Below are 13,486 nucleotides of genomic sequence, written 5' to 3'. Positions count from 1 at the left end.
AGTGACAATTTCTTTACTTTGACCTCTGGGCAATGCCTTTTCTCCCGTGTAGAGATTTCTTTAAGTTGTTCATAAAGGACCTTGCCCCTCTCATTTATTCACAAGTGTTCTCCTGTGCAGATAGTGGTCCTTCGGACAAAGACTGCGGAAGCAGCTACTCTACACGTTCTTGCAACTCACTGCATAACGTCAGCAATGTCCAATGATCTCAAGTCACGAGGCTGGATCATTGGTACATGACAATGCTAATTTTATTAGCCTGCACTGCTTCTATTTGTCTTTTACACAACTTCTAGAGAAGAATATGTTAGATTCTGGAGGGCGGACTTGCTAACCATATGTTTGTAGTTTCTTCGGCATTGTTTGCCTTTGTGAGACGTTATGGACTCCCTGGACAACTTTGAAGTGCAGGTACCTTACAGGGGATTTATAGTTTTATGCTCTTTGCAAGTAGTGGCGAAAACCATATACAGGCAGTAGGGTTGAGGGGTGAATGAATCTTAATTAATTAATATGCAGAAATTCATATTTAGAAGAAAAAACAAATATATGTGGAGTATTGGAGTCTTGGCAGTTGGCATGGAATGGATGCCGTGGTTTAAGATCTTGTTTTCATGAACTTCATACTGAGAGATAGTGACAGAGTCCACAACGATGTGGCATTTCTGTGATGATCCTAGCATTTGTGGTCGTGATTCAAGTCGTCAGGGACGAAAGCGATGTCAAGCAGGACGACATTGGGGTCGATGGGGAGGTACACTCTCTCCCAGTCTGAAAGTGCATATTCGGACCTTGCCGGGGGAGCTGCTAGAAGAGAAACTGAAATAGCCGTGGTTTGCGATAGGAATTCTCTCCGACTCAAGGAAGAAGAAGAAGAAGAATGTTGGAGAGAGGCTTTGGGAGGTGAACTGCGAGGCAAAGTTCGGTAATCTTGTTGGCGAGGCCGAGAAGAGCTGGGAAGGAGAGAGTTCAAGGACAGCTTCAACATGATCACTAGATACGCGTGCTCGCTCAACTACAGCAAACTCGCCATTGATCCAAAAAAATACGTAGGAAGAAGACAACGACGTAGAGTGTGATTTTTTTATTCAAACAGGGTGTTTTTATTCAAAGGTGGCATCGTTTTTGTTTTTAATTTTTTTGAGAGTTCTTAGGGGCATAAAGGAAAGAAATGCGTAAGAAAATCATGTATTTTGGGTTCCGTCATCGATTTAGAACGGAAGGTGACGAAATACTCTGCATTGAACGGTTTTAATAAATGCATACACTTAATCGACCGTTTTACTACATTGGTACCCTTAATTGAAAAAGCGAGATAGTTTAATACCTTTTGTAAAGTTTTCCCAAAAATTTCATTTGAGCCAATTGAAAAAATCTCTCAAATAACAATATTTTTTTAATATTACCTTTTAGGTTTAATTGCAACAATTTGTAAAATCTATATATAAAAGTGATGAATTATTTGACTCAACACAATAAGAAATGTCTCTAAAAAAAACTCACAATAAGAAATGAATATGTTTTATTTGGTTATATATAAAAAAAAAAATTAAAGAAAATAAATCAAACATTACAAATAGTTTATATATTGACAAATGAAAGAAACCTATGGTTTATATGCATTTTTTTTCTTTTACGAAATTTTTTTATTTAATTTTTAAATACTTTTATTAAATAATTCATACAGGACTCTTAATGACATTTTTGGGTGATTAGAGATTTCCAAATATATTTCAAATACTATTTTTCAAATTTCAAATTCTATTCAGATTTTATATAATTTTTTCTAATTTTGACTAAGATTTTTTTTTAAAATCATTTAAACATAATTTTAAAAAACAAATACTCTCGATATTTAAAATTTTTCAAACAATCACCAACATTATTCTCAAATGTGGTTTAGCTACCCTCCCAAAAATCCAAGTTTGAAAAACATCACATGATGTGGATGTACGAAGAACATTAGATTTTTAGAACCAAATGTCAACATAGCAAAAGAAAGCCATCATATCTCATCCAAACAGGTTTAAAGCAGTTCATAAAAAATCACACTAAATTCAAAATCGGCTCTAAAGACAAGTACTAGAAAACTTGATAAAAAAACAAAAAAATAAATACAAGAAAAGGCAATCTGAAACGGCAGCGCTCGTACTCAGAACCTGAGCTTGGTAAAGAACCACCTGTTCTTGCCAGACTTGAAGCGATCCTCCAGCCTCTTCTTGGTATCCTTGGCGGCGGTGACCTTCTTGTCCCTGGACTGGAGACTCTCGAGGGAGACGGCATCCTTGAGGTCGACATCGAGGGTGTAGCGCGTGGGCATAAGGTGCTGGTAGTTAACGAGCTTGACGAAGGCCTTCACGCGGGACTTCTTGGCCGTCTTCTTGGCCGAGTCCTTGCGTATGACCTTGCTCGGGTACTTGCTTATCCCGGCCACCAAACAGTGTCCGTAGGGGCGATCCCGCGTGCCGTCGTCAAAGGCCCTCACAATCACCGCCTTGCGGCCCGCGTAGCGGCCCTGCAGGAGGATCACCACCTTGTTTGGCTTCAGGAATTTCACCATTTTCTCGCTCTGTATCTCTCACTCTCGCCCCCGCGATGTAAAACCCCGGGGGAGGAGAAGATGATGCGTTTTATAATGAAACCCTAGCTCTCGCTGGCTCTAGGGTTATTAGGTACTTGGGCCTTGGGCTCAAGGCCCCCCGGGCTTTGTTTGTTGCTGGCGCAACGGTCGCAATTTTTTATACATCTAGCAAATCCGTCGCGAAGTAATATAATTTGAATTTATAATAAATGGGTTGTGACACATTTATAAACGGGTCAATTCATTTATTTATTAAAATATATATATATATATAAATGTGGCACTATTCTCATGGCTTGGTCCTAAAATAATAGTAACTTAAAGCATGTAGGTGGTGGCTTGGTGCTCGGAAATTTTAGTTTAAGTCAATTGACCTATTATTGACTCATATATTCCTAATTAAAATTCATAACCATTTAAAAAATAATCAGGTCGATACAATCTATTAATTAAACGATTTAATCGTGTCGTGTCGGATAACTCAGCTTATATCGTGTCGTGGTAAGATTTTGTATTTCAACCAAATTAACTAATCGCGTTGAGTTCCGATTAATGGGTCAACTATTTTGACCCGAACCCGATATGATTACTCGTTTTGATATTATAAAGAAATTCACACAAACGTAGTAGTGTGGATATATTTATTTATTCACATTATTTAATTCTTTTAACCCTCAAATCGTCATAATCACTTGTCTTACAAAAGTTCAAACAAACGGAACAAGATCGGATTCTTTCCATTTACTTATAAAGAAGGAGAATAGTTGTCTTTTCACATTTTTATGGAATGTAAAAAGACAACTATGTCCCTACTTTATAATTAAATTGAGAGAAATAGAGAGGATCCAAATTCCAAACAAATACACTGACAAATTCATTATAATCTAAATGATAATTGTTAGATACCTAACTAATGCCCCATAAATATTTACTATGTTAATGTGGTATTGTAAAATAATTCTTACATCAACACTTGTTAAAAAACAAAATCTGTAATTATTAAATTCAATATGATAATAGAATATTTATAAAATATTGATGCAGTATATAACATTATTTTTAGACTCATGCTCAGAGTCAAAACAAGTATAATTAGGAAGACAATAAGTAAATTTTCATATAGATATTCTTGAAAATTCGATTCTTAATTATTCTCAAATGTGGGTTTAGTGACACTCCCGAAAATCTAAATTTTCATACATTGCATTTATGAGATGTGGATGTAAGAAGAATATTAGATTTTTCGAACCAAATTTCACATAAGTGAGTAGAGCATAATTAATAAAAATAAGAGAAATTGGGTGCTCGTCCTATGAGCATCTCCGCAATAAGATGTAAAATATCTAATAAAAAAAGCAGTATTTTATATTTTACCTACTTCTTTTTTAGTAGTTCCTTCTCTACTTTTTTTTTTTTTAAAAAAAAAAAAAATTATTATTAATTTTATTTTTATGATATTCTTGCCAATGTGACCTCTTGGATAGAAATAAAAGAGGGGGAAGAGATAAAATATTAAAGAAATGATCTAATAAATATTGCTGTTCATTGTAGCACCAAATGTATTTTAGTTAGCCTCTAGCTAATCTTTTGGAGGCCAAATTTTTTTTTGGTAATATTAGTTAAATTTAACTAATATAGACATTTTATTTAGTCTTCTCTAAAGATCTTCTTGTTTTTGGGCTAATTTGCTTGAGGGCCTGATGCCAACTCAAGTTAGACTCAACATGTTTAGGCTTTGTCAACAGGCCAGCCTTGTAAATAAGCTTGCAAGCGAATAAATAAGCAAATGGGCTGGCAAATGAAATAAACCTGTATTCCCGTCGAATGAAGACAACAATTAACAAGGCAATAATTTATGTCAACTAAGGAAGATCATGACCATAAGGTTAGGCACTGAAGTTATTGTCTTGTTCTGGTTTCAAATAGAGTTGGATCTGTTGAAATTGAAACACACATTTTTCTGTGTTTTATTACGAGACATATGTTCTTATCCCGCCATATGATCATTACTGCATGGTAGCTCTCTGTGGTATCAAAATGAACTCATAAGTTTATGGAGTATGCCAAAAAAACAAATCACTCTCTGCAATCAAATTCTGTAAAAAAACTTACCAGCACTAATAAACTGAAAATTATTACTACTACTTTTTTTAATAAAGTGAAAATTTAGGATTCGGTCCAGCAGCAGGGCCTGCGAAGATGACAAACTTGGGCTTGAAAGGCTAGTCAGGTGGCCTTAAATGCCTAATTTAGGATTCGGTCCACCACCGGCAGCAGCAGGGGCACCGCAGGTTCAATGCCTAAGGGCCCTAGACTGCCAAAAAAAGGAACCGTGAGCTTGTTTAAATCTCTATGCGATGGGCCTTGAAAAATAAGATAAGCAAAATCACGGCCCTTAATTACTGCTTCCCAACTCCCCATTGCCTGCGTTTTGTTCTCTTCTCCCCTATAAAGCTTGTTTGTATGGTTTCTGTCACTACAACTTCTGTGAGTTTTCTTTTTGGGCACAAAAGGAAACTGGTTTTTTTTATTTATGTAAAGATGATATTAAAAGTGTTGATGTAGTCCCGACCGAAGACGTAACGACCTCAGCTGCTAAGGAAGGATGGGTAATACTCTGCAAAATGACAAGAACACGCTGTGGGTTTCCCCACGGTTCTCCTCCAAAGCTCAAATTAGTCTCACAATAATCTTTATAGAGAGGTTTCTAGGGATTAAAAGAAAATAACCGAGAGAGAGAGAGTCCTTTACCTTGTACCTGGGTCTTGCTATATATAGGTCATTGTAATTATGGCTAGGTAAGGGTGCTCCAGCTTTTAAGGGACATCACCTCTTCTGACCTGAGCAGTGTTCATGTACACTCCAATAGTGATTGACAAGCTGACCCATTACTGATATGGTATGGGCTTTCAGTGAATCCCGGATTTCTCGGGGTTTGGTTACCTAATTGCGTCCTTCCACTAGCTTTATACGTACTGCCTCCTATCGGTTAACAGTGCATCTGATATTTGGGCCACTCGGATCTTTCTTGGTCGGTTATCGATACTTGGGCCACTCGATCCTTCTTGGTCGGTTACTGAAACTGTAGGGAAAGGCAAACTTCCCAACAAAAAGCCCTCTTTTTTTTTTTTCTTTTTTTTTTTTTTTAAAAAAAAAGATGATTTGTATTTGTATAGCAGGAGATTCAAAATTAGTTAACCTTATTGTGAATAAAACGAGCATGCTTTGGAAGATAGCCAGTGTAATTGGTGATTGTTGAAATGACTTGCGTGATATTAATGCAAGTATTTTCGATAAATTATTTACAGATAAGGGAACGAAAAATATTGAGCTTCACATTAGAATGATGTTACAAAGTGTGATAATTTAATATAACGTAGTTGGACCTTAACCCATGTGTTTAAACTTTTTGGGGTAATTACTTTTTCCCTCCATGAACTACTAAAAAATGCGCGATGCCCTATGAACTACCAACTCGACTAAAATAGAGCATTCAATTACCAAAGACAACCATTTTCTCACTTTCCGTCAGTTAGAGGGGTTAAAAGAAACAGTCAACGGGTCATGTGCCGTTTTACATGGGGGCATGTTGGAAGATGGTGGTAGTTCATGAGAGGAAAATAGGAAGATAGTGGAAGTTCATGGGGGGAAAAGAGAAAGAAAATGAGGGTAAAATGGCGTGTGACGGTCACGTAACCTGTTCACCGTTTGTTTTAACCCCTTTGATTGATGGAAGGGGGGAAAATGGTTGTCTTTGGTAGTTGAATGCTCTATTTTGGTCGAGTTGGTAGTTTGTGGGGGCTTTGTGCAAAAGTTAGTAGTTCATGAGGGAAAATGTAATTACCCAAACTTTTTGGTTGAATGGTGCCCTAAAATTTGTAATCAAGCATGTGAGAATTAACCGATTATGACACACACACACGTATATATAAAAGCAAACATTTGCCTTGGCAAATTCGGATTCTTAGCAATTTGCTAGCAATCTAAGAGAGTCCATGTGAGACTCACTTGTCCAAACAAGTGGATGGACAGTTCAAAATTTGTTTAGGGTGCGTTTTGAATTGCGATTTTGTAGAGAAAAAATGTGATTTTAAATTAAATCGCAGAAAATGAACTGTTTGAGAATTACGTTTTTAAAAAATTGCGATTTGAAAACACATAAAACTGCATTTTAAAATCGCAGGCAATTGAATGCTTCTTTGAAAACGCAGAATTTTAAAAGGCTAACTTGCGATTTTAAAGGCTAAATTGCGATTTTGCCAAATGATTAACTGTGTTTTTTTTTAAAAAAATTACTTTTTCAAATCGCACATTTTAAAATTGCTATTTTTAAATCGTACTTTTTGAAATCGCAAACTCAAACAGACACTTAGATAGATAAGTTTCATATTAGCTCTCTTATATTTACTATCCGAATTACTATTAATTCAAATTAATAACAAAATTCAAAATTGCTCAAAATTTCTATTGGCATGAATTATTACTTGTCGAGGAATGGCATATATTAAGATAACTAAATTTGATTACTTTTACTTAAAATAAAATAAAAATTGACTACTTTTTTAACTTTTAAGGCGTGTGCCATTTATTTTTTTATTTATTTTTATAGATCGGCGTGTGCCATTTATTTATTTATTTATTTATAAATCGGCGTGTGCCATTTATCATTACAAGCTGATGGTGGTTTTTACCCCTTACAAATGGTGTGTGGAGGGTTAACGGCATGGATTGCGGGCTCACCCAAAGACCGTCTCCCTCTCTCCTCCCATTTTCCAATTGACTGAAAACGCTTCCTCCACTCCATCGATGTGCTCCGTTGAAATTAATGTCCGTGCCAGAAGGGCCCAGGGATAATGACACTGATTGTCCTTTCCACATGCACGAATATGCCCTTTACAAGAAGTTACCAAGTATTGGATTCCACATTGTAATTAATGGAAAAAGGGTGCCTCGTGAGATATTTATTCCTTGGTATGTTTTGTTCCATCCATTTCTCTTGGAACTATCGCAAATATCAACACCCATATGACCCTTAATTATTGGTCTTACACTGTTCAGCCACGTGTCAATCCTTTTTTTAACTGAATAAACGAAAAAAGATTAGCCGTTTTCATTTCTTTTTACCAAATTTAAATTTTGGAGAACATGAATAGGGAATCGGAATCCTCTACAATCTATCTGTCTTGATTGCAAGAGATCCTCAATTGTAAGGGGATTCAAATATTCAATTCATGAAAACATAAAACCCAAATTAATTAGGATATATAATGATCGATTCGGATCTCTAACAATTTGAACAGCAAATGTGAAAAAGTTCATAGAGCCAAAATAAATTTTAGGCTGCTCAACCTCTTATTTATCCGGACATGTAAATCTCATATAAAGCCTGAATAATGCATTGCTAGAAATCCTAATCCACGTGCCATCATCCCCAAACTTTGAGCAGTTGGTCCTTTGTACATTTATGGTGCTCACCTAAAAAGAGAGGACCATGACTGACTTGAAGACAGCATCAGGCATATGAGCAAATGCACATTTAAACCAAGCACGAGTTGGGTCCCACATAACCCAATGAGGAAAGACCCCAAAAAATAAAATAAAGAAAGGTAAAAAAGATTCATCCAAGTAAGGTCCTAAACTGAAAGTGAAACAACAGAAAATGGTGATGCTGAGTACAAGTTTCATTACCGGAACTAATGTTTGAAAAAGTTGTAGGTGTCATCAGAACTGAAGTGATGGGGCTTTGAAACTTCTACTAGTGAAGCCAACACAAAGTGGGGTTCAGAGCAGATCATTATGTTTGATTGAGAAAAAAACTAAACTGAAAGCGATGGCTTCCTCAAGGTTATATGTGAAAGGAGAGAAACCATGAGGTCCATGTCTTCTATAAGAGAAACAATCAAATTTAGCTCAACCATGACCAAATGATTTCTACTGCAAATGGAGCTTTCAAGGTAAAGAAATGTGTTGGTTTTGATTAACGAATTTGGCTTACTTCCAACGGAAATATAACTGGAGATCTATTGTGATAAAATAAAACGGTCAAGATTACAAGATAGAGAGAGAACTCCGGTTATTTTTTCACTGGAACTATGTTGAGCAAAAAATCTGGTTCAGAGTAGTAAATCAGTGTCTCAGAACAATAAGCATCATAAACTTGTTATCAACTTTTAATGGCAGCTGATCGTAAGCTGAAACTGTGTCCTAAATCCTTGTTTGGGTGTTGGGTTGGGAATGTTATGCAACATGAAAAGAAAACAGGCTGTAAAGCATGAAAGTTTTTGAACATGTAACTGTTTCAGGAAGTATGCTAGAAAATTGCAGATGAAGAGATGCCAAAGGGGCTTCTTACTTCCCAAACAGATATTCCTACATCCATATATAAAACGCTGGTTTATCAAGAATATGCAAGAAAAGCACTTCGAATTGTTGATTGTTAATGGGAAAAATATCTGGCTTTTATCATGGCATCTATGTGAGTTTGAATTGGACAGAACTACCTTTGCACCGTTCATTAAGCAGAGGTTTTTGGACCCTTTGATAATAGTAATGGAGCATTAAAGTTAAACTGAGAGTGACACAAAGGGTCATCTCTCTTGGGAAAGCAGATGTCCATATCATAATATTCAACTATAGGTGCTAACACAATTATAGCCAGCGTCACTGAATGGAGGAGGAAAAAAGGAAGCAAAAGAGACTCCACTGAGAAGAACTATGAGAACAGAGACATCATTGCTGACTAAAGCATTGGTTGAGAGGACAAAATCAACAAAGAGTAGAATTGAAGCTTGCAAGTCAACTATACAACATCAAATTACCCGTTCTACTTCACTCGTGAGCTTCATAGTAACACTTCAGTGAAAAAAAGTTTGTTCAGGAAACATCTGCTGACTCTCTCTCTCTCTAACTATAATCTGGCAATGTGATTTTTGTGCTGCTCTACTACAATTATTTTCTCTAAATTCTCAATTGTTGTACAATTTTCCCCCCTTGTACAATCTCTTTGAAGCAAAACTTGCAGAAATTTTCTAGTGAGTATGATTTCAACCCAGATAGTATTAATGATTTCTAGAAAAATATGACTTATACATTAAAGTTTTCATATGTTTCAATGAATCTTCAGACCAGTAAGAAAGACTAAGAACCAAAGGTGGAAAAGGGCACAGCTGAGAGAAAAATATATTGGTCAGCTATAAGGTGTGGAGAAGCTCAATAAGATGGAGAATACATTTAACCTAGGGAAGTGCTTATATCGACATTTACATTATTGACAGGACATTGTGATACCAGAAGGGGAGACACATATAATGAAGGAGGAGAGCTTTTCTTATTAGAAAGAAGAAAAAGAGAAAGGCATAATGAAGAAGCACCTATAAAGTGATGAAATTTAAGAAAATCAAACAGCTTTGATCATTCCATTCTAATGATACTTAAAAAAGACACTTGCCAAAGACTCCATGTAATGTGATGATGATAGTCCAAGCTACTACGAAGAAATTGCTTCCATTTGAACCTCCAAGTGTGGGTGTCAGATACAAGATAAATGATCTTTCCACTATGTGCTCATTATACGCCATTAATTATATTCTAATATGAGATCATTCATCAACCTTGGACTTCTAGACTTCGACATGCTAAACTACAATATAAACTTGAGCACTGGATCTTGTGACATGTGCCAAGGCAACATGAATGGAGAATAGGGGCATGATACTAACAAACATATGCGGTTGACGAGATGGGCTTGCAATATCAGGTATTGCAAGAGTATTAGGATATATAGCAGTTCATCTCCAAGGACCAAAAGGTGGTTGGAAACTTAATGAGGCAAAACTGTGGCAACATTGGCTATCACAAACACTAATAAGACAAGAGTCAAGATCAAGGCCCATCAACAAAATTTGAGGTTGATTATAGTATGAAAGTAATGGAGACTATCTCAGTTGCAATGATGTAAGAGGACTGACCATCCTTCAATGTTAAAGGTTTTTATCTTAGACTTAATTGATGTAATTACAAGAACTATCTTGCCTCAAGGCATACCAAAATCAAAACTACAATTTAGAGTGTAGGGAACAACATAGAGAAAGAAAAGGATACACAAATATGCAATATCAATCCTTGACATATTCCAAAACATGAAAATTTGAATAAAGAAGAAACGAATAAGGATCTCGAGAGGAAATTTTCCCGTGGAAAAAAAACTAAATTATCTTTATAAAGAAAGTGAGATTGGTCCAAAGCTATATATTTCTGAAAGGAAACAATAACACACAAGGTAGCAAGTAAAATGAATGTATCGGACAGCCATAAACTAAAAGCAATTGGCCCTTTCTGTGCAAACCATAAGAATATATTTGATAATTAAAATCCCTTAGTAGATCTAAGAATAAATTGGACAAGTATGACTATAAAACTCTAATGTAACAAACAAACTGATCACCACTCCATCCAGACCTAAAGAAGAAAAAAATAATCAAAGATGCCTTACACTATAAACGACACACCTCTGAATTAAACAAGAAGTTAATCCCAAACCCAAGCAATTTGGTTGTGCACAATTCCACCTGCAAATTTTACACCAAAATCAACACTTACAACAATTAACACCTCTATGGTATATACAGAAAATATTCATCAAACAAACCATTTAAACCCAGGAGCACCTGTTTTTGGAGACTTGGGTGATGCAGAGGACAAAAAGAAGGGGCAAACCAAATCCAGTCCCTATTTGAATTCTCTCAGTATCTCTTTCCTCACTCTTTTTTCTTTTTTCCAAATTATACAATACAAAAATCATTACCAAAGAACTCAGCCTCTGAACAATGCTACTTCTTTTATAGTCCCTCTCCAAATTTGTAGACTTTGATTGTCCCCAATGCCAAAACCTACTGTCCTGACCCTTGAGAATCATCCTTAGCAGGCGGTTGGTGCTGGTGCTGGTGCTGGTGCTGGTGTTGGTGCACTCTAGCCTGACCCATCTGCTGATAAATCTGGCTCAAGGCTTGTGGGTTCAAAACCCCAATATGACCATCCTGAGACAAGCCAAGCTCCAATCCAGGTAGCGGCTGGTTACTCCCACCACCCAATATTGAGGTGAAACTCATAGGACCCATGTTGGTTGCTGGCAAGTCAAACCCGGGAAAGCCAATCTTTTGCAGGTAATTTGAACTCTCACTGCCCAAATTTGTTGTTGATGGACCAGATGATGACTGGAACCCAAACCCACTGACCGGGGGCCATAGCCCTGTGGCCACATGGGGTCTCCCTAAGTTCCCACCTACCATTGCCCAGCTGGTCCTACTCCCTGACCCAATACTGGACCCCCCTAAATCATCAATCTTTTGGTGCAATCCAGCTGATAGAGAGCCCCCATGCTGTGAAACAGAGCCCCCTGCCGCGGCTAAAGCTGATGCCGGTATGGTCCCCGTGCCGGTGGCGGCTATTATCGACGGCTCAGCCTGCTGTAAAAGCCACTGTATGGTTTCCCCATCAGATTTGTGGCCCAATTCTCTGGTCAATTGGAAAATCCTTGCTGCACAGAGGGCGGGCATCCTTATCCTCCTTCCCCTGCCTTCAACTTTAGTGTGCCTGTCCTTGTTTGAGCTTCTCTTGGGGGCCAACTGCTTCTTGCCGTCTTCTTTATCAGCAATCACAATCTGAAAATCTTTGATTTCAGCAGGCTTGTTCTCACCCATGTTTGGTTGTTGTTGATGTGGCTGGGGGAGGCTCAAGAAGTTGGGTACTTCTTGTGGCTGCTTTGTTGTTGAGCCCTTGGGATCCATGAACAGGGCAAAATAAGAAAAAAAGCAAAAAAGAAAAATAAAAAAGAAAAAGGGGTCCTCTTTGATTGAAGAAGGTGACCTGAAAAGTCCTACACTTTCATGAGTTTTCACTGTTTTTGGCAAGGAATGAGAAGACAAAACCCATATAGTATTAAAATCCCAATGTCCTCCCAATTGTCAATATTTAACTCTTGGGTTTAGTTCATTAGTTGTTTTAGTCTCTCTCTCTCTCTCTCTCTCTCTCTCACAATCTCACGCTCTCTGTCTGTCTCTCATCACCTTTCCTTTTTCACTGTCGTGGGTTTTGACTAGTTTCATATGAAAGCAACTTTAACTGCCAATTTCACCACCTCAGAGACACTCATGTAAACCCATTCCCACATTCTATGGATTCTCTCTCTCTCTCTCTCTCTCTCTCTCTCTCCTGCATGCTATTATTGCAACAACAACAATGTATGATGCCATCTCTTGCAAGGGACTCAAGTGTCCACGTAGACTACTAGCATTCCGACACATGGCAACCCATGAGTGGGTGGTGGAGTTGCTTCTAACCCACTCTAGGCCCATCCTTCAGGAATCAGATATGTTAAAAACCACACACAAAAATTAAAGAAGAAAAGTAATAATGGGATCAGCAATCACAAGACATGGGGCCCTGGTGCCTGAATACTAGATTTTAGGACAGTTTATGGGCCATATACAGAATCCCACTTCCATTCTTAGTGTTTTTGTATGTATTTTATACGATCGTATGATTAACCCACGCTTTTTGTGTTACCTTCAGCTACACAAATTAGAAAATAACTTTTGCCCTATAAATTATATACTTTGAACAATCAGTTAAGTTAATTGGACACCGTACTCAAAGCCGATGAGCGTGGTCTTTGGGAATTAAGATCCCCTCAAATTCTTTGTCCGAATTTGATAGAATTCGGGCAGGTAGTTGTGAGTGAGCATTTATGGGATCCACCTGACCAAATAAAAGTTGGGCTGCCCAACTACTAATCCGGTCAGGTAGATCCCATAAATGCTTACTCACAACTACCTGCCCGAATTCTATCAAATTCGGACAAAAAATTTGAGGGGATCCTGATCCGGTGTTTGGTCACTACTCTAACGA

At 37.3% G+C, this 13,486-nt stretch overlaps 2 protein-coding genes across 2 annotated transcripts; both read right to left on the bottom strand.

Moving 5' to 3' along the window:
• Positions 1-2,012: 2,012 nt before the first annotated feature.
• On the bottom strand, positions 2,013-2,643 carry LOC133860984 (large ribosomal subunit protein eL27). Its single transcript, XM_062296673.1, has one exon. The coding sequence runs from the start codon at positions 2,558-2,560 to the stop codon at positions 2,153-2,155; it is 408 nt and encodes a 135-aa protein (XP_062152657.1). The 5' UTR covers positions 2,561-2,643; the 3' UTR covers positions 2,013-2,152.
• Positions 2,644-10,774: 8,131 nt separating this feature from the next.
• On the bottom strand, positions 10,775-12,556 carry LOC133860047 (transcription factor TCP20). Its single transcript, XM_062295684.1, has 2 exons — positions 11,248-12,556; positions 10,775-11,148 (listed from the first exon to the last, which is right to left on the bottom strand). Exon 1 carries the CDS (start codon positions 12,364-12,366, stop codon positions 11,470-11,472), a length of 897 nt encoding a protein of 298 aa, XP_062151668.1. The 5' UTR covers positions 12,367-12,556; the 3' UTR covers positions 10,775-11,148; positions 11,248-11,469.
• Positions 12,557-13,486: the final 930 nt, after the last annotated feature.

Source organism: Alnus glutinosa, chromosome 2, assembly GCF_958979055.1.
Source record: "Alnus glutinosa chromosome 2, dhAlnGlut1.1, whole genome shotgun sequence".
NCBI classification, from domain to species: Eukaryota; Viridiplantae; Streptophyta; class Magnoliopsida; order Fagales; family Betulaceae; genus Alnus; species Alnus glutinosa.
The sequence above is the reverse complement of the archived record's forward strand: the minus strand, read 5'-3'. Positions and strand labels throughout refer to the sequence as shown.

What these genes read in the sequence shown, in the direction of transcription:
- LOC133860984 (XM_062296673.1), bottom strand. Translation starts at nt 2,560, where the DNA reads ATGGTGAAATTCCTGAAGCCAAACAAGGTGGTGATCCTCCTGCAGGGC.
- LOC133860047 (XM_062295684.1), bottom strand. Translation starts at nt 12,366, where the DNA reads ATGGATCCCAAGGGCTCAACAACAAAGCAGCCACAAGAAGTACCCAAC.